Raw genomic sequence first — 21,609 nt, 5'->3', positions numbered from 1 at the left:
TAGAAAATGTCACAGGCAGAGTAAAATATAACTCGCTTGCAAATGTTTTAAATAATTATGAAATGCAAACAAAGCATTCCATAATTTGTGTGTTACTGCCTCGGGTTGTAGTATTGTGTCAGGTGACTGCAAACCAGCTAAGACAAGATCACATTTAACTTCTGTCACTCGACACTGTACCTTATGGGTCTATGTAATATGGAGCTCCTATTTACTCGACCTCGAGACCAAAGTCTAATTCAATCACAGTGAAGAAGAGGAGACACGCGTGTCCACATTCACGTGTCTGAACAGTCATATATGTTATACACACATTCACCTATGTAGACAGTATAGGAGAATAAAGTAAGGCCGCTAGTTGACACCAGCAAACACAAAAGCGACAAGTTCAGACCTTCTTGTTTGATTTAGGTCGAGGCTGTTTAACTGTCCCTGCGACAGACTGGCGACCTGTCCTGGGTGTCCCCTGCCTTTGACTGAGTCAGCTGGGATAGGCTCCAGCCCCCCCGCGACTCTAGTGAGGATAAAGCGGTGTATAGAGAATGGATGGATGGATGGATGTTTAACTGTCACACCACGGTCACCTCCTCCCTGGAGACTCCCTCCCTTCATCAGTCCATCCTGCATTAGTGACATAGGCAACCCAAGCTGACTGTCTTTGTCCTCACTGTATTCTGTTTCATTCATTGTCCTGTTTTTTTTCTTTTCTTTTCTGGGTTGCTGGTGGGAAGGGCGTGTGCAGCGGGGGCAAAGCAGATGTCAGCGTGGAGGATGAATTTTGCCCTGAGGGGACGGACAGAGATCGCTGGTGCAGCTTTTGCACCCAGGAGATCCACGCAGGCAGGACAGAGATCTGTTTCAAAGAGGAATCAAGCTGTCCTTGGCTTCTCAGTGATGCACACATTCACAGAGAACACTTGTGCCGTGGATCTCCAACCACAGCGGAGCACTGCACAGCTGCAGCCTTTAGTTACATGGATCATAAAATATTTGGCCGTGGACTCACATTTGAGAAGTGCCAGATACCCGACAGCGAAAGATTTGTTTTGTTTCTGGATTTAATTCACTAATTGGGATAGTTTATAATAAATCTGTGAAATTAAACTTTTTGGTTGGCAGCCTGTTCCACTAATGCACAAACAAAGCCTGCTAGGTGCATTTGCAAAAAAGGGCTGTGTGACTTAGCTTAGCTTCTTGTCCTTTAAGCAGAGGAGCATAACACACATGCACTCTGCAGGAGGGCTACCCTGTCATCTCGCTGGCAATAAAGCGGGTCCCAGATGTCTGCCTCCCCCTGTTAGCAGACACACAAGCTCCCACTGTCACTCACTGGGCCTTTGTTCTCACACCGCAACATATTGCTTGAACACAACATCCAGAATCACTGTACATTAATGTTGCCACAAAGGACACTGTTTGGGTGCAGGGCAGAGTCCAGAGTACACCCACAGCACATATTTACCAAAAATATAGCAATATAAAAAGATTAACTCGAAATCCAGTAAACATTAAAGTCATAAACTTTGCTTTTATGAATCCAGTATCATGTTCTTATCTTTAAAGCTGATCAGCCGCACCTTCCGGGACTTTCTACAGACTCTCTATATGGTGACCTCTGTTGCTATGTGAGTAAGAAGGGAGAGCAGAAAATATTACATTGCTGTTTCATCAGTGCAAAGCTGAAACTCTAATGCAATTCTTATATGAGAATATGATGATACTCTGACATATGTTGCACTAGAATTTCAACAAAGGGAATAGCGTGCTTTATGCTGATGGTGTCCTAATTCAAATTAAATTATAATGAAGTTCATTTCCATAACTTGGCCTACCTTAAGGAATATTTAAGCATAATTTGAGCATTTAGAAAACATTTAGTGGCGCATTTATGTAAAAATCACCTTTTATGTTCCAGCACCTTTCTATAGTTTTATACCATCGACGTTAGAATATGATATTTTCGGCACGAGCACAGCCTCTGCAAACCACTTCTTATTTTTCAGAGATGAAAAATGTGTCAAAACAGCTTGCTCAAATGAGTCATTGCAAAAGCGTGTCCGGGGAGAATTGCAAAATCCAGTTAAATCTCAATCATTTGTGCTTTGTGTGTAGCTGTTGGACGTTTTTTTTAAAAATTATTATTCACTCCCACCCTCCACCCAGATGATATTTTCATACAAAACAAAGCCACACTGGCCCTCACAGTCAAGACACACCCTGGGAATCTTTGACCTGCTTCCACACAGATCAAACTGGGGGAGAAATCATGCAAAAACAACCGGTAGAAAATAGGCCTAAGTGTGACTGAAATCTCTCATTGTGCTTCTTGTTGGCAGGATTTATAATTCCACTTCCCACTCTGCAGCTGTTGAGGCCTCACACTGGAAGCTGGTGTTTGGAGAGGTAAAGCTCAACACACAAGTCCAGTCACCTTCCCTCAAGCTCCGGCTAAACCAGCTCTTCTCGTTCCCTTCTTTTGTCTGCACGTCAAAACGAGCCGCATGTTTTTCTTTTTCCGCCTGCTGCTAAGCAACCTGGGGGATTCAGAGTGCAGCTACAGGATCGCAGTCTCAATCCAAACTCCGGGTTTTGCCGAGTCAGCTGTTTTCGGGTTGCAGTTGTATCATGAATATCGGTGCCCTGGCAGAGCTTGCGCTTTTCTTTTTCCCCCCCGAGAATCCTAGTTAACAGTACCATCTGTCGCATCCCATCATTTAAGAGGTGGAAGCGCTGGCAGCTCCGATTTGGATGGAAATGATGAGTTTTGTTCTCGAAAATAGCGTGAGCAGTTTCGACGTGAGGTGATTGGATTTGCTGATCAGGGGCAGGCAGCGGACCTTTTAAGGGAAAAGCAGCAGAGGGAGCTTATGAAATGTTCCACAGTTGCTCTCCAAGTGAAGAGCTGCAACGTCAAGGGGAGCAGATTTTCTCGGTTTCAGCGTGTTCCACAACAGTTTCAAGTTATGGCACCGTTACCACCATTTTGCACAAATTCACCAGCAAGCAAGAGTGAGCATTCAATGTGCTTAGACAATGAAGGACCTAAAATCTCTTATACACAAAGTGCAGGTTACTGTCCCAAGAGAGGGACAAGAATTGTTGACTTGATCTCCTCTCCGGTCCGTCTTTGTGCAGATGACCCACTCAGTCCTAAAACTGTTGTAGGTCAAATTCCAATCTGGGCCCCAATAAGGCCACGACATCGGTGTTTAGCTTTGTGTAGCTCCTAATGTTCGAGATCCTCCTCAAGTAAGTCTGAATATGCCAATACAAGCATCTAGCTGTGCTTTAGATTCTACATAATATACTGAATAATGACACAGCTCACAGGGAATATGATGCCAAGATAGGAAATCTTTTATTACAGAGAAAAAAAAACTTTTCTTCCAAAATATAGAAATCTGTACAACTTCCGCACAATCAATTTACATGAACTGTACAAATTTACAGCAGTTCATCACAACATACCCAAGGAAAAGAAACTGAACACGATAAAGATGTACTGACATGAGATCACAAGATACAGCTTTTCTTCTTGGGTAAGCTCAGATTTTTTTTGTCTATTTTCTGTTTTTTTGTATGTAAATAGAAAAAAAGGGAAAAAAAACTGAAAAGAAAAGGAAAAAAAAAACAAAGGATACGTCTACACTTACAGATCATGGAAACTAATATTTTTTACCAAAACAACTTTGGTCCTTGCCAACACTCCCATCACAAATGGCTTCACTTACGAAAAGCGTTATCCATGTTAAAAGATGAAATACAAAAAAAAGGAATACATCTAAAAACACCTCAGGATAGCAATTATTGGCACTTCCCATGTGTAATGTTGTGTACTCTACCATTTGTTGTACAGTTACAATACATTCTACAATATGTAAAACACCTCAAATGTGAAAGTGGCAATAATTCAACTAATCGATGACAATATTGACAACAACAACAACAACAAAACTGCTGTTCCCTTCCTGTTTCATGTCTTAACATGCACAACTTTTCCATAAGAGTATTTATTGAATGTCCGAGGCCTGAGTTTGGCAATACATTCCAGGGAGAGACTCCTCGCGTCTCAAAAAAATGTCACACAACTTCAACTTGACATTTAGTGCATTTATGTGCTTTTTTTTAAACCTCCGACTACTCAAAGCACTCTGACGACGATTCTTTAATCTATGTGCGCACAAGCTGAATGGATGCCATTTAAATAATCAATATTACTGAGGAGCTAAAACCATTTTGGGTGGTGGTAGTACAGTTGAGAAGGTGTCAAAGGGGATTTGGGTTGGATTTTTTTTTTTACTCTAAAAACAAGGTCTGCTAAAAAAAAAAAAAAAAAAAAAAGTGGGTTAGATCACCAGACTAAAAATCCTCTTAGAAAGAGGATGAAGAGGAGAGAATGGGGATGAGTGGAAACATGAGAAAATCTACCAGTGTGACCATTAAACACATCGAGAGGAAAAAGTGAGACGAGACGATCATCTCGCGTCCGAAATATAGACCAAATCTCAAAACATCTTGACATTAAAGAGCTATAACGGAGCAGCATGATTTTAAAACTGGTGTCCACCATGGAAACCAAAGCTCTGGGCTCCCATCCCAGCAGGCTCCTCTCCATCTGGCCAACATGGAATCACTGCTTTTCACAGATTGCTGAAGGGAGTATCAGCAGAGAGCAGGGCAAGGGGGGGTTAGGGGGTTGCAGTGCGTCAAAGGCTATAGCTATATTACCCATGATCCTCTCAGGCTTAGGGGAGCTTAAACACCCAGAGGTCTGGTGATGAGCGGCGAACCAGCCTGCCGTGACAGATTTGGCCAGCGGCTAAGGCCTGAGCAACACCCGTAGCCGTTCCAGCATCTGTTCCATCGTGCTGTTAACCACTCAGCCCCAGAACCAGGAGTGAAGTCGGGGTACGTCACACAGCCATCACACCCTTTCATATGCATGTAAACAAAGTTGCTACTCAAACTCAGTAATCAAGTGCAGCGTGATCCAGTGAGATGAAAACAGAAAACTACGGCCTAGTACCCTCAATTCTTCATCTTTGATCCATGTTTTTTGTCTCTCACTAGCCCCCCAAGTGCAGCTCGAGCACGCCAAGTGCGTGTGCTGGTTATCCATCACTGCTGAGGGAGGGTCGAGGGCTTCTGGTCAGGGTGGGGGTTGTTGAACAAGTCCAGAGGGGGGGCCTGGAGGGATTTTAGCTGCCCTGGACACAAAGAGTCCGGCCCTGGGCCCCCCCTCTCTCACACCAGCTCCTCATCCCTGCCTTCCTTACCCAGCTCCCCACGGTGATGGAGGATGATATGTGTCACATTAAGTCTACCTGCATCCACAGGGGGTCAGCTAGCAGCATGCTGGCTTGCTTTTGGCTGAACAGGAGGTCTGAGCTGAGGGGTGATATGTGGCACTTGAGGCACTCTAAACCCCTACACCAGGAGGGATGCGGCAGGGGTGGGGTGGTGGTTTGAAGCTGCCAGGCTGGAAAATAAAGGGGCGGGGAGGGACGCCTCCAAATGAGGTTCCAGGCAGCACAATGCACCGGGGCTGGCTTTCATAAGCCTGATATTAGATTAACATCACAAATGGCTCATAATTCATGAGGTCTCCGTAAGGCAGTGCACCTCTGACTCACACAAAAGTGTCTCTGGTTTATAAGAGCTTAGAAATAGTAACTGAAAATAGAAGGCTGACTAGGGCCTGGTGTTTTCAATTCAAGTTTAAATTCATCTCTGAACAGTCGGCGCTCCAGACCTCCCTTTGGCCAAAGTCTCACACAGTCAACACTTAGTCCAGACCTTTCAGACAAACTTTTTTCTTCTTTTTTTTTTTTTTAAATCAGCAACACAAATCACCATCTGTGTGTGTCTGGGGGAGAGGGGGGGGGGGGGGGGGGGGGGGGCAGCTCAGCTCTGCATCGTGCCAGAGTCAACAGTGCCATATGAATGGATGACAGAATGTTTCTAACATACCACCCAGAATACTCTCCACCTACAAAGTAACAAACAAGAGCTCTGAAATGTTCACAAGTACAGTGTTAAAAATGGCATTTTTGAAATCCAGACTTGCACACTCCCAGTTCAACAGAGCCGAGTCTACGACGTGGGAGCTACAGTATGAACAAAGGGCAGTAAAAACGGTGCGAAAAGATGACATTCGAATGGATGGAATGAAGGCGATTTTTCGTTAAAAAAGTGCACATCCCACACAATCTCACGTCAAAGTGCATTCAATCTCAATTCTAGCTGGGCCACATGACCAAGAATTTGGGGAAACAGGGGCCCCCCTTTTTGCTACACTTTGAGTTTTGGTAATGTAGGAGATGACGGATGATGGGGAAAAGGGGGCAAAAATTAACACAGGAACTTGATTGTGAATTTCAACAACATTCATTAACTAGGGGAAGGGGGGAGGAGGAGACGGGTCCTCCTTTGCCCTCCCCCAGATAAGCTACACAAACATGAGTGATGGGAGGGTGACTGCGACGGGACACACTGGTATCCATAGGTAACAGGTGTCACAACACATTCCACTTGCACTTACATACAGGCCGTTGAGATGAAGGGTTTCTGAAGCTCGGTGTTGATAGCAGAAGGGGGGAGGAAGAGAAGTTAAGACCACGAGCCTTTTTCTCAGTAGCTACAAGATAAAGAAAATGTATTCCCTGTGGTCCAAAAAGGGTTTTTATAGAAAATAGAGATGCTCTCATTGGGCGTTTCTTTACTTTGAGCTTGGATTGCAACGGGCCCAGTCTGAACCTCAACTTCCTCCCCTCACAGGACACAAAAGAAAAAAAAACGCAAAAGCTTTGCATTTTCAAATTCAAGGGGTAATTCCTGGAAAATATTCCTTACAATTTAGACTCTGGTGTTTGGTTTTTTTTTGCAGTGGTGTGTTGAACATGTACCCATAGTAACCACAAGTAAGAAAAGTGCAAAGTCAATGCTGATAGCCCCTTCAGAGGTGGAGCTGATCACCATGTTCTTTTCGGCTGGGGGGCAGATGGGTCGGGGGGTGGATGGGGGTCTCCATGGGGGTTCCTGGTTGGTTGGTTGGTTTAGCTGCCCCAACAGTTCCATTTCCACAAAGCCTCTCCTGAAAAAACGGAGTGCTCGGCTGATCCAATGACACAACAGAACAGATGATAACGGGGAGAGAAGGGGTAAAAAATATCAAACCTACAAGGTTTCCATCACCTGGACGATAGGCCACATCCTCTGTTTTTTTTTCCTTTTGCTTTTTTTCTTCTTTCACTATTTCATTTCATATTCTTAGCTTTAAAAAGGCTCACCCTGGTCTGGTCAAATGATCTGACCAGCCACGGCGTGACCCTGAACAAAAGTAGGCCGGTGTGACAGCGTGCCACTTTAGCTGGACACAGTCATCATATTGTAGGCTTTGGAGGGACTGGTTCTGCCCAGCACCATCAGTTCCTCCTTGCAGCTGATGTGACTGTCCACCATGGGGCTCACTGAGCCGCTGTTTCCTGAGGGGGAGCTGGCGGCAGCTGTCGCCTGCATTCCTACAGGGCCGGGCTGCGACTCATACAGGACACAGATGGAGCCGTCCTCGCCAATGCGGTAGGACACCTCGAAGGGGTCCACCCAGAGCGTGAGCTCACTGGGCAGCAGCAGGTAGAGTTGCTGGATGGTCAGGCCGATGCGCTGGCCTGCCTGCCCCACCAGTGGGTCCATCTTGTGGTTGATGCGGATGCAACGGTAACCTGAACCCTTGCAGGGCCTGTCTGGGAACCAGTGGTGCTTATATTGCTCTGCAGGGACACAAAGAGAAAGAAAACAGGGAGGAAGATTAGCTTTGGAGTGAGTTGTTTGCACTAACACGTAATGTGGACAAAGTGATGTCATAAGCAGTGACTAAACATAAAGGCCCTGTAATGCATGTAACTGCAGAAGCCAGTTGTGGCTGTGCAGGTGTGATCTGTGGTTAACTGGAGCTGGACAAAGGTTGAACTGAAAGCAGACAGATTGTACTTTGTGGTAGATAAGGCCACGTGATTTATTAAACATGTTGTGGCTGTAAAAAGAGTTAAAGCACAAATGGAAACATCATAAAAACAGACTTGTGGGATAAACATTCATTTAATATAAGTGTTTAATCCTTTAACATTTAAAGATCTTGATAAATCCCAAAACATTACTGCCTATACTGTAGACTTGTCTCCATGTGGTAAACATAAATTATGATTTTTATCATATAATGCAAAACCATCAAGTATAACTTTTTCCAACTCAGCAAAATGACTAAGTACATTTCTCCCTCGTGTAGTACCAGGATGTTTCTGTGGATGTTGTACAAATGTCATATTTAACTTATAATTACTAAATGTACTTGTGTTCATATAAGTACAGGGAGTTATTGTGTGCTTGTATCAAAGGAGAGGAAAGAAAAACACCACCACCTGTTAGAGGGCTGATAAGCAGTCATTAACAGGCAGCCAGCGGCTCCCTGGGCCTACGTGACAAAAAGACTGCCATTGAATTGCACAATCCCTCCCCTGGCCTTCGTCAGTGTCACAAAGTCTCCCATGACTGGCTGAACAAAACACACCAAAAGTGTCCTAGCTGCCATCTGGGACGCACAGCTCCTCCTCTTAAAGGGACAAGATCTTATTTTTCTTCCTCGTCTTTATGGAAGTTTTAGCAGAGCAGTGAAACTAGTGAATCACAGTGACGCCACTCTCTGTGTTTTTCATTTTACTGAATAAAATGATGAGTAAAACAAACTGTCATTGGATTTGGACATTCTTTCATTCCAAGTCCACTTTCTTTAGCATGTAAAAAGGCTTCCTATCTCTTTCGAGGATATCTGAATACAGTTTCAGACCTCCTTTTGTTCTAAGCTTTTCATTTACTGACCTCCCCACTTTAAGGAACACACCTACTCCCCCCTATTTACTCTGACAAGGCTCATCCATATTGAATTCCCATTTACGGTAACTTCATTGTGGCCAATGAAAAACGGGCTAAGGGAAGTAGGCCAGCATTCAGACCGGGGCCCGGAGGCCACCTGTATGCATCCACAGGATAATAACATCCCCCCCCCCCCCCGTTTGCCTTATCACAGACGGGTTGTATGCTGCTGAGCTAATGGAGGGGCTGGCACTCGTGAAAGAGCACAAGGGGGGCTGGATGAGCTTTCAGCCTCGAGACCGAGCCACAAAGGCGGCTACCTACAAACCCCGGAGCAGCTGGGAAATGATCAGCTCAGCAGGGCCTATTCTTAAAAACCAGGGCACATGGGAGGAGGAGGGAGGACGGAAAAGTAAGCAGACGAGTGTGCGCTTAATCTAAAGAGTTTAAGCAAAGAGGGTTGTTTATTCATCGGAGCTGACCTCGAGCACTGAAAAACACATTACGTGACTGTGCCGTGGCCCGTTTCCTGCGTTGAATGCCTTTTATTTCTATCTTCCAGGGGCGAGCATCAAATCACGTTGATAAATAGAAGAAGCGAAACTCTGCTAACTACAATTACGCAACTACCACGCTTGCAATCTGGCCATTGGGCCTAATATTCCCTCCTCGCACTTCCCTTTGCTCAGCACAAACAAGAGGAGCTGGGCACTCAGCTTTTCAGCATGCAGACACAATAGTGAGTAATTGTGATGATTCCAAGCACAAAAGAGCTCCGGCTGGCCTAGTTTAGTAGCAGCGAGCCCCACTGGGTACTACCGCACACTCTCTCTTGTTTCTGCCTGAAAATGGGACCTTGTGGAACCAATTTATTTGTCTTTCAAACAGATTATATGCTCATCAGTGATGTTTATGCCTGTTTTTTCTTTTTTATTATTACACGAGGCAGATTCCAGCTTCTAATTTCCATCATTCTGATATAATTCATGTTTATGCTTGCTAAGTACAGGCTGGGATGTTTCAGTGGATTTCCCCTCCATTTCCTCCCTCATTACGCTCCGTCTTTAATGTCCTCCTATAGGCGCCCACCATAACATGTCCCCTCCCCCACACAGGCCTCACAACAGACTCCCAACTTTTGCCTGTTTACAAACATCACCGTCCAATCGGGCGCTCCAGGCCATTTTCAGTAAACCCATAATTCCGTTCGCCCACCACCATAAGCTCAAAACAACACAACATTGTTTACATCTTACACTGTTTGCTTGACAAATGATCAAACTCCTACGGTAAACGGCAACAATCTGTGGTGCCAAATGGTGAATTAAGGTGGTACTGTGCTTTTTTTGGGGGGTAATTTTCTCCTCTTCACATAGATCCTGTAATATCCGCAGTGAATTTTATGTCACAAAAAGGTCCTTTGTTCTCTACACGCAGCTCAATGAGACCTGTTTATGTGCCACTGAGGCCCTTATGGAAATGTAGGTCATCTGCTGTTTGCACGTAGATGGAAGGAGACAGATGTATGGCAGCTTTAGAGCCCAGAGACTGGAATGTGTTTAGAGCAGGAAATGAGACACAATCCCTGAGCTGCAGTGTTCTGTACAAAACTGCCTCAAACTAAGCCCTGATGTAAACCTGAGGGATACTATAGGCGGAATTTGCAGGGAGACTGAATGAAAAATGGCGATTTTTTTCCATCCATTCATTGTAAATACATGGTTATAGATCATTATAGGAATGGAAAATGTGGCAAACTATACATTTATCCTTTAGCATATGGTGCCAAAATAAATACAAAATGGTGTCAAGGCTGTAAACTTCTCAATGAAACACACAAACATGGAAAAATGTGATGCTCCAATTAGAGGCGTTGTGTAAGAGAAAAAAAATCATTTCTGTAATATTTATAGTGCCAGAAACCTACTAAACTTTGCGCTGACACCGACCAGATTCCATTATTAACCTATTTCGTCCTAAGCATTACGTAATTGAGCAGCCTCTACCATCTCACTGGGGGCTGTTTTGCTCCATTCTCTCTGAGAGCTTTATCGACCGAGGCGCACTTCCTTGTTTGAGCCAAGCGTCTCTCTCCGCGCGCCCCCACCCCCACCCCGTCATGCAAACACAGCGACACATTCAACTTCAGCTAAATTCTATTTCTCACTTCGAATCGTGCCATAATAAAAAATAAATAAATCAGCTCAATCCTCCACTAAACTGCCTCGGATCGTCCCCTGCGTTCCACTTTGACGTTCTTCCTCCTCTCCGACGTGCGCAAATTGTGGTGCGCGCTGATAGTGATACTTAGGAGAACAAAGAAAGGCTTCTTCAGAATCGTTCTCACATCTATTGGAAGGCAAATTCGAGCACTTAGTGATGAAAGAAAGCCTAGAGTTAAAGTGTGAAATCGTAGTGTGTATTACGGGGTGTTCTGGGTGGTGTTTTCATGCGTAGATTTCTGGTTTCCTTACCTGCCAAAATGTCCTGTAAGCTTTGGCTGAATGTTTGGACCTGTCGATCGTTTACGTGTCCTTTTACCCTCAGAAATCTCGACAGAAATCCGACGGCGGCGTTGATCTCTGGTTTCATCGTTCCTCGGGCACAAAGGGTATGCATTGAGAAAGGCAGCGGCGACGATCCGTGCGCTTTTTCTTATTTCTTTTTTTCCTCTACGTGTTCGTCTCCGACTCTGAGCGGCGATCCTTATCTGTTGGCGCTTGTGTTGTTTCTCTTGGCATTTATTAGTCGAGGTAGAGGGAAGTTTCTGACAGAGAGAGTCCGTGTGCCAGGACGGTACAGTGTTGGGTAACAGACGCCTGTTGTTGGTAAATACAGGGGGTTGGGGGGTCCCGTGATGAAACGCCAGCCAATCCTCACTGCACACTTTCCTCCTCCAGAGTGGAGGTGGAAAGAAGGGGACGGTGCTTTTATACGTCCCCCTCCCCTCCCCACAGCGACGACACAAGCTGCTACAGCAACTGCAGCTCACCAATCCGCGGCCCCGCAGCGGCTGACGGGCCACATATAGGAGGAGTGCAGCGTTCACGTCAACGCTCTGAAAATAAACAGAGGGACGCGGCATGAGGCCGTGCTGCGTTCAGAGCTGTGGGAAATACGGCCTGCGCGAGAGCGACACAGAGAGAGAGAGAGAGAGAGAGAGAGAGAGAGAGAGAGAGAGAGAGAAAGGAGGAGGAAACAAAAGCAAACAAAACAAACAACAGTAACAAAAAAGCAAACAAAACAAGCAACAATAACAAAGAGAATGTTTAGTTATCTCATTTGGAGAGGCTGGATTCTATGATCACAACTAGTACCAGGCTAAACTGTTTATTTTCACACTTTAGTACTTTTTAATCAGAGTATATTTTACACTTTATTGTGCCTTTAGCTTACAGTATATTTTTCTTATTTATTTTCTATTGTGGTGCTCACTTTTCTCTTTCTGCTTGCTACTGTTGCAACAGAATTTCACCTTGGGGGATCAATGAAGCATTTCTATTTTATTCTGAACCAAAGCTACACTAGTACACATCTGTTGTGTTGTGTTAAAATGTAATCTAAGGGATAAGGGGAAATACAGCTAGTTGTGCATGTTATATTTATTTTGCAATCTATAGAAAAATACAATAAACACACACTTTATTCATTCCGCCACTTGGGTCATCAGGTTTTCAAAGTGCAAATTAATAATCACAAGAGGAAGAATGTACAAGAATATGCAAGAATTGCCCCAACTCTAACTTCCCTTGGATCCAGAATATATATATGTTTTTCAAGATGACAAGGAAGCTGAGCTTTCATTCATAAATTCACTTTTTATAAACAGTTCCGTATGAAAATGTGACGCAAAATTTGCAAAACTTGCTTCACCGAGGATAAAATGTGTCAAAAAAAATCTGTAAAAACTATTTCTGCTGCATTTTTTTATTCAGCTTGTTGAATCATCAGGTTGTCAAAGTGCAAATTTGTCATCCATCTATCTATCTATCTATCTATCTATGATTTGAGTGATAAAACTACAAGATGGTACAGAAGTTGAGCAGTCACATTTTCTTTAAGAAGACTGTTTTTTCTAAAGGAAGGAAGTACTAAAACAATAAGTTTTGCATAGATATGCTAAGCAACAGCTACAAAATGACTTCACAGAGGAGAAAAAGTATCAAGATATGCATAAAAACTGTCTCCGCTGACATTGTTTCACATTCTGCTAACACGAACATTTCAACCAAAATGTTGCGCCAGTAATTGAAGCTTCTATTCTTAATCTCTCCATGTTATGTGCGTAACCTTAAAACAGAAGTCCAAGCTTTTGGAAAGTACTGTGATTTACTTACTGGCAGAGAGAAGACTGATACCGCTCATTACATTTGTCACTTACAGTCTTTTCAGACACGTAGCAGTGTTGGCTTTATCAGACTGTTAAAGTTCACACATAGGTCACTTTTACATGAGTGTTTCTCACAGCTTCATTCAGACAAACAGTCCCCAGAAATAGAAAAAGCCATATGCACATGCTTGGACTGGACATTATATGATTTTTTTTCGTGGGTTTCTATCTGTTTTTCTTTTTCTTTTGTTTATATTTTCCTAATTGTGGTATCATGTAATTTACAAGACATAAAAGAAAATGTAAAAGTCAAAATTGAAAAGATAAACTTGCCTCAGCTTGATTAAAAAAATGTAATAGCGAGATCAATAAAGCAGTTGTTTGTGTAAAAGTTTAAATAACACTTGATTACTTTCAGTGGATCCGTCTTGATTTCATACCAGCTTTCTTGTCTTGGTTTCTGCGGTCTTCCTCTCTTCCATTCTCCACAAGGAAATGTGTTTCAACAGGTTGCCCTGGTGGCCTCGAGGAGTTTATCAAACCAAACAGCTGTGAGTCTTTGTTTCATGTCAAGCCCCCATCTCTCCTCCTGCTCTCATCTCAGCTCTCCGCTCTAATAAATGCATCCCCCACACTCCAAAAATACACCAAAACACAAACACACTCAGCTCATCCAGCATCTTTGCAGCATCCAATGCAAGAAAACACAATTTAAAAAACGAAATTAATGAGACTTCTCAAGTAGTGTGAGAGCTACACCCCCCTGTCAAAAGTTTTAGGACAATTTGTTCCTCAAATAAATTAGAACCTGTCCTAAAACATTTGACAGGGGGTGTATGTCTGTCCTAAACATGAACTAATCTTGTAGTGAGACATCCTTGATTTCCGCTTTCATATTACACTTTATTAGCTGAAGCAGTAGAGTTATTCATCCTTAGAGTTTATATGAAAATCCAAATTCATTTTTTGGACATTTCATCAAACACTATTCATTTTAAAAGTTTTGAAATTTGCATTTGAAAATGCATCTCCAACCAGCATCCTCAATCAGAATGTACTGAGGCTAACATGACAAGCTAAACAACGCTTTGACTCAAATATTGCAACATGTAGCACAACAGGATCTATTAAACCTAAAACACAGTAGTTTATTTACAAGTAGTTCACCATTTGAGAATAATTTCTACCCTATTTGTCTACATTTCTGAAAAAACTGGTGTTGGTTGACTGCATTTGGGACCCAGGGTTTATTACATTGTTTACCATATGCTCTGTCCAAAGTAATGATTTTATTGCTGCTGCTCTCTTTCAGGTCAGAACATGATGGTAGGCAGGCCTATAAACAGGTGTGTGCATATGTGTGTGTGTGTGAGACAGAGACAGGAAGAGAGAGCAGGATTGTTTACAGTAACACACTTGAGTACATCAACTGCCTGAGCCTTTCTCGCTCTCACTTTCTGACGTCGCGTACGTCCGCGGCTGAAGGAGGCCTCGAGGTGTTTGTTCACACGAGGAAACAGGAAGAAGAGTCTCGAGCAACTAAAAAAGAACATCTTGTGTGACCCCGTGAAATGCCGAGGAGGCAAAACACGTTGCCAGGCTGCTATTCAGAGGCCAGTCCCTACGTGTTCATTAAAATCAGTGGAAAAGTACAGGCTGTTGTGTGCTTGTTGCGGTCATGATGACCTGCTGAGCTTTCCAATCACGACGCAATCAAACAGGCCGGGACCACACTGAGGGATTCAACAATTGACCTAAAGGCGGAACACAAACATGTGTGCACCAAACACACAGAGGAACAATCAGTGCATCAGTGATTGAAAAACACTGAAAACCCTCCAGTGTTGACCTCCTGTCACATAGCTGATACCTCGTCACTGGTTTTCTGATATAAATGTGTTTAAATTAAAATAAAATGACAATCAAACAGTGGTCTCTATGTGTTAAGTACAAACAGATGTCAGCTTAAGCTAAGCCATGTAACATACAATGATCCAAAACCTCACGTTGAAATTTAACCTTTGTTTTTCTGAACCAGCATTTCTCCAGAATAAGATTCTCTCGGGTTCTGTGGAAGAGTCCTGACATTTCCATTCAAATGTCTAACCCCCTTTTCAGACCACTTTATAACCACTGCCACAAAAAACTTCTATCAGTTCCTTCATTTGCTGACCACGTTAACTAAATGTCACAGGGAAATCCTCGAATCACATACAAGTTCATACACGTGGAAACCCCCACCTCCCTACCACAAACACTCATACGTAGTCATAGTTTCGCCCACACACCGTCCTGCTATTTAATGAAATAGTGGAGAGTTTCGGTGTGCTGCAGAAGACCTGGACATTTATGTTTGTTGGATTTAAATAAATACAAAGCCCACTTTCTTCAAGCTGCAAAAGCTATGGTTTAGTACAGTTGAGAATTTAATTTTCCTCAAGTTATATCCGTTACACTATTTTCACATTACTCTCACGATCACAAGGCAGTGGAGACATTTATTTTTTTAAGTTTTCTGTAATCCATATAAAGCATTACTAATCTGAAGAGATATAGGTTAAATTCCAAAAGCCGGTCAGCATGTATTCAGACCAAAGATTAGTAATTAAGCCACTAAACTGGCCATCATTGCTCAAGAAATTAGTAATCTTACTTCTTTGTCGGAATGCATTTTGTGTCCACATCTGTTCTTTAAATTGTGCAATGATGACCTGACTTGACTCAACAAGAAGTCTCTCGTTGAGTCGAGCCAGAAGAGAGGCTCCTTTTAAGATGCTATGTTTTCACCAGCACTTTTAAAAATAGCTTTATTTTAATATGCAGGTGTCTCACTGTTGAAGGGAAAAGGCATCAGAGGATCCATAAACACTCTTCAGCCACACTCGAACATTTTTCACCTCTCTGCTCCGTGTGCCACATTAATATTTTAGCCAAAATGTTGCAACGGTAATTGCAGTTTCTAATTTTGTTTTCACTCAGCAATGCCAGAGAACACAAGGTCAAAATTTTGCGAAACACTGCCACTTGCTCACTTTGGAAGAAAAAACCTGATGCTACTCATTGCATTTGTTGCTTAAGCCCTGTTCAGACATGCGATTTGTAACATCGCTGATTTGATTAGTATGATAAAATGTGAACACAGGTTACTTTTATTTGATAATGTTCCTCACAGCAATGGAAAGCAAAATTATGTACACCACATTTAAAATATGCACAAGGTGAGACAGCACAATAAATGACATTTTATGCAACTGTATGCAGTTCGGACGTGTGCTGTGTCAAGAATGACGCATTCTAAAATGACTGCTTTGAAGATTTGAATATACTTATAAGACTGGTTTTTATTTATCTTGTTACACTTAATTTGGACTGTGCTGAGGTTCACTGATTATTCTAAATTTGCCCGTAGGTGTGAGTGTGATTGTCTTGTTTTAAGTTACTGTACTGTTTTTAAGTTATTTTCTTGTTTTTTTTTTTTACTGTGAAGCACTTTGGTCACCCTTCGGGCTGCTGTAAAGGGATATACAAATAAACTTTGACTGATTGATTGATTGACTTAATACCTACAATTGACAACACTTGAATGGATTGATACTGTTCATTGTTACGCTCTAAAACACCAGTCAAATTTCTTGTATGTGAAAACCTACTTGGCTAAAAAAAAACATTTCTGATTCTGATTGAACTGCAACTTTTCTGGAACGATGCCCAAGACATTAATTCAGATGGGAAATCAACATGCTCAGCTGCCACGTGTCTAAAATGGGCAACATTAAGTTACCTCGACTGAAAACAAGTGTAAAAAATTCACCTCTACTGCTTAATCTGCCACCTTGGCTATGCCTTGCAGTCACAAACAGAAGAAGTTTCATGCGGGTTTTGATGTTATTTATTCCATCATGACAACTGGTCACAACTGAATTCATCTATAACCAGCATGACAACCTTTATCACAGTTGACTTAAAGGTCCATATGGGTTGAATATTTGACAGCTTTTGTGCAGCGTATCACTTTAACTGTACAGATGACACAAGTTGGCACAAGTGTATGGAGACGGCTCACAAATACCAGACAGGACTAGAAGCTGGGGGAACGTTCCAGAGAGTCTTAGTATCTCCAACAGTAGCTCTGGGGCACGCAGGAGATTTACTAGCCGGCATGATCTTCCACATCTGTCCCACACACACATCTGTGCACGGGCCTCATTACTGACTGAGTGTGGGGGTGTGTGGTTGAATTTTGGCAGCTCAGCAGGAGAGATAAAAGTCAAACAGCATGAAAGAGAAAGAGAAAGAAACTATATGCCATAACAGAGCAAGCTAGTGAAGGGTAATTAAACCTGGAAACCCCCTGAACCTTCCTGCTCTTTTTGAAGCACAAGAAATCTTGTGGACACAGAGCACCTGAAAGAGAAACACAGAAACTGGTTGTTTTGAATGTGCAGGCCACCAGCGCTGGGTAAAATATGGCCCCGGTTGTTGCCAGACAAGGGTGGGGTATCCTGTCGTTACGTCGGGCCCTGAGTTAGAGTAATGAATGGAGGCTTTTATCTTGAAACCGCACGTGAACTACAGTGCAGGAAAGAATGTCAGGTCGGGAATGAAGAGAGAGATCTTGGCTGCTCGCTGGAGTGAGTTTCCCAAACATGTTCTTCTTCCGTGGTGGCAAAAACACACACCCACAGTGTTTACGTACGTGCTTGGATGTCAGGGTACTAAGGGACACGCAGAGACCAGCAAAGACACCAAAACATGCGGGTCAAAGAAAAGTTAAACCATGTGTTCATCAGGACACAAGCCAAAACATCGTCCCTGATCTGAACAACATTCCCTTAACATTCGCAGATAAGTATCTGTCTCTTTGGGCAGGATCCAGCTTATCATTTCAGTGCCATTTCAGTGTCAGCGAAGTGTGCCCCTTTGTACCATAAAATGGGATGTCTCATGATGTGACCCACTTAGAGTATTTGTACTAAAACCTGAACCCGCATTGTGCCTGAATCATCCGTTACACACCAGTACCGCTTAAAGTTGTAAGGTGCATGATTTATTTTATTAATCCCACTTTACTATTTACATATTGTTCACTCTCAAACTAGTTTTACACTGTGTTTTATAGAATGCTATATTTGAGAGGAACCAGTGACATGGAGTTGCTATATCGTGCACATTATGATTTTACACATACAGTAGGTGTTTACAGATTACATCACCCAGCATTATACTAACTGCTTAAAAGTAGCGCCACCTCAACACCCTACAACATTATAATGCTGCCACAGATTAATGTGTCATTAGGGATCCATTATCATGATTACATAAACTGGAAAGAGGCCACTTTACAAAGCAAGTAGGACAGTTTTGATTTTGGCACTTAAAAGAGGACTGTCATTTCAATAAAGCCTTCCTACCAATAAAATATTGAAATTCTAAGTAATAAAATGCATTTATTATTGCATATTATTGAAACCTTTAACACCCAGAGGTTTTGTTGCTACAACATAATGACCAGTAACTTGTGGTGGCTTTAAAGGTCCCATCTGGCGACAATCTATTTTTATTGTGTTTTGGTGTTGTTATGAACTTGAAGGTGCAAAGTCAAAGCTGCTAAGATACGAAAGTGTTTACTTCTGCCATTCCTCAAGCCTTCCTTCAACTAGTTAGCCTCCCAGCTTTACAAACCTATAAGAATTTGGCCCAGGTGCTACTTCACAACTAACCAACCAATAGCCATCTAGCTCAAACTACATTTTGTCCTGCATCCTCACGGTCCATTGCGTCCAGGTGAGCCTTTCAGAATGAACAGCTGCCTCAGCGTCTGCCAGGTTTATTTACTTTCTGCAGCTGCTTCTGCTAACCCTAAAATATCTTAGCCATGAGCAAAGCACACAAAATGTTCTGCTGGTGGCTGCAAGAGTGAACACATGGGTCTTCATACACTCCCAGCATCTGAGGAACTCCAGTGTGTTACTTTTATTTTTGATAACAAAAGGAAAATCCTCAGCATTAGCATGATGTGCTGCTAATGTGACTAACGTTGCCATTAGCTTTGTTTGTCCACAGATCAGAGCTCTTTGGAAACCGTAAAGTCAAGGTACTTTCATCAAAGAATGATATTTTAAGGTCAGTTTGAAACCAGAAAACAAGGACTATATGTGTTACTGTGTTTTCATGTTGCCTGTTGTGTGTCCGTGAAACTCACTGTTAACATCTGTTTGCTTCACTCATGCCCTCTGTGCTCACATATACTGTATTTTAACACAACTGAATACCCATTAAAGCTGTTTATGTATTTTTCTATTTCTGCCTTCGGACAACAGAACAAGTATGAAATGGTGACTGAAAAAACAGCCTGTTGAGACAAAATGTTAACTAGCAGTCACTTAAGAGTCATGTTGGAACAACCACAGATGCAGGGAGAGTCTTCTTCCTGAAGAAGGCGGGGACAGCAGTAGTCTGGGGTTTTCAGAGCTTTAGACAGTGAAGCAGCCTGTTTAGAACAGGGCTAAAACCAGTGGTAGTGGTTGCACAATTATGGTGAGGTGAATCATCTTTGAAGGATTTCGAGTGGAAAAGTTGAAAGATAGTGTAAGGACGTGTGAGACTTTCATTAAATTTGTAGACAATATGAGACGCTTGTTATAGTTTGAGCTGCTTTATTGAATGAGGACCTTATGACTCCACTTGCAATGATTAGTAGCTAAAGGTGGCCAAATGGTGATTTCCCTTGATTTGTGTTCTTGAAAATTAGCTCAGAAGGAGTATTTGACTTTCTGTCGTGTTTTTGTGACTTTCAGTAAAGTTCCTGAACATTCCTTCCAACGTGCAGGACATAACTCACCCCTGAAGTAACATATTAACATTCTTAGATCCACACTAGAACAACGTGTTCTTGTTTGTTTGGGAGGGAGGAAAGAGCAGCTGTTTAGTTGTGTGCTTTATCAACAAGTAAACGTAAAAAAAAACCACTGACACAGCTTATGGATTGTTGCCGTGAGAGCATAAAATGGCTCTACTAAATGCAAATGTTGGTGCCAAACAGGAGTGATGTCATCGTGAGTGTATGGGTGTGCCTCAGACGGAGTAATCACCTTGCAGCAAAACAAGTCAGAGAAACTCTCTACGCCCTTCCCACTTTGATCCTCGGTCACCAGGAAGAGACTCATCTGAAAAAGCCACAAACTTTCCATGATGCTCTCTCTCCCACTCTCTCTCTCTCTCTCTCTCCCTCCTTCCTCCTCCTGCTCTGCTGATGTTAATTCAAGCAGGAAGCAGTCCCAGCCCCTCTCACCGCTGCACTGTTGTTCTGTGGGCTCTTTCTTGGCCTTGACTCCCTCACAAAAAATTAAGCGACATCCACACCAAACACATCGGGAAGCTTTTCCTCCTCTTCAGCTGCTTTCCTGTAACACTTCTTTTTTTTTCCTACTCCTGATTTGACTTGAATTTCACTGTGTTTACTCAATTCATTCGGGGCTTAAAACCAGATGGATGGGCTGCTATTCAGCGCTCACTCCACAGTATCCTTTTTTTTTTTCCCCCAATGTATCAGTCCTCACATTATTCTGAATGTCCTGAGTTATTCATGCTCTGTACTTGGCGAGATAAAATGCACAGATTTGACTTGGGAGGATTAAACTCGTTTGTAGCTGTGTTTAAATTATTCTCTTTCCACTCATACATGAAGCTCTGCATGCCCACTGACTCAGTTCCTCAGTAATCTCAAGTCAGAGAGAGAGAAGTGAGGACTCATGCATACTTCTCCCCTTGAGCTAAACAATATAAAACCCATATAGCTGTATATGTGTGTGTGTGTGTGTGTGTGTCTGTGTGTGTACGCTGTGTGTATTTTTAGGAGTGACATTTGAGATTGTGAGGGGCCTGCCAAAACCAGTCAAGTCCAGTTTTGACAGGTGATTACAGACCAGTCCCTTCAACACCTTCATATGTCGATGAAATGCATTACTTAAGTGATACCTTTGCATTTTTCAATCTCCAAAGAACTCTTCAACCTTAAAATATGTATGATGTATAAACCGCAGTATGTGGTATGTGTGTTACATCAGTGACTGCACAGTCCTGAGTTGCCACTTTCAACTTGTCTGGGTTCCAAACAGTGACACTGTGATGTAAGGTACACCTGCTTAGTTGCATATAACACACCTACTAATGACCTGAAGCACCTTAAAAGGGTCTTCAGGCTAAGCGATTGCATAATAATGAAGGGCTTGTACCAACAAAACTAGATCGAGACACTGAACATGGAGTCCTTAAAGGAGTAGACAACAGAAAATATGTCTGGAGAATTAAATATTCACCTCTTGTTGGCTTAAAGTGTGTCTTGGAAAAAGTTTGTAAGCATCTGAAAATATCCTTTGAAAGCTGACACGATGGTGAAAATGTTATTGTTA

The 21,609-nt window shown here is 42.6% G+C and overlaps 1 protein-coding gene across 1 annotated transcript; it reads right to left on the bottom strand.

Moving 5' to 3' along the window:
• Positions 1–3,334: 3,334 nt before the first annotated feature.
• On the bottom strand, positions 3,335–11,789 carry btg1 (B-cell translocation gene 1, anti-proliferative). The gene is made up of 2 exons (XM_022190143.2): positions 11,343–11,789; positions 3,335–7,769 (listed from the first exon to the last, which is right to left on the bottom strand). Exons 1-2 carry the CDS (start codon positions 11,485–11,487, stop codon positions 7,366–7,368), a joined length of 549 nt encoding a protein of 182 aa, XP_022045835.1. The 5' UTR covers positions 11,488–11,789; the 3' UTR covers positions 3,335–7,365.
• Positions 11,790–21,609: the final 9,820 nt, after the last annotated feature.

This window comes from Acanthochromis polyacanthus, chromosome 1 (assembly GCF_021347895.1).
Source record: "Acanthochromis polyacanthus isolate Apoly-LR-REF ecotype Palm Island chromosome 1, KAUST_Apoly_ChrSc, whole genome shotgun sequence".
NCBI lineage: Eukaryota > Metazoa > Chordata > Actinopteri > Pomacentridae > Acanthochromis > Acanthochromis polyacanthus.
The sequence above is the reverse complement of the archived record's forward strand: the minus strand, read 5'-3'. Positions and strand labels throughout refer to the sequence as shown.

Bases quoted from the DNA above. Each gene is read 5' to 3' on its own strand.
- btg1 (XM_022190143.2), bottom strand. From the start codon at position 11,487: ATGCATACCCTTTGTGCCCGAGGAACGATGAAACCAGAGATCAACGCC. The intron at 7,770-11,342 runs GTAAGGAAACCA...GTGTCCCTGCAG, and splicing joins CTTACAGGACATTTTGGCAG to AGCAATATAAGCACCACTGG.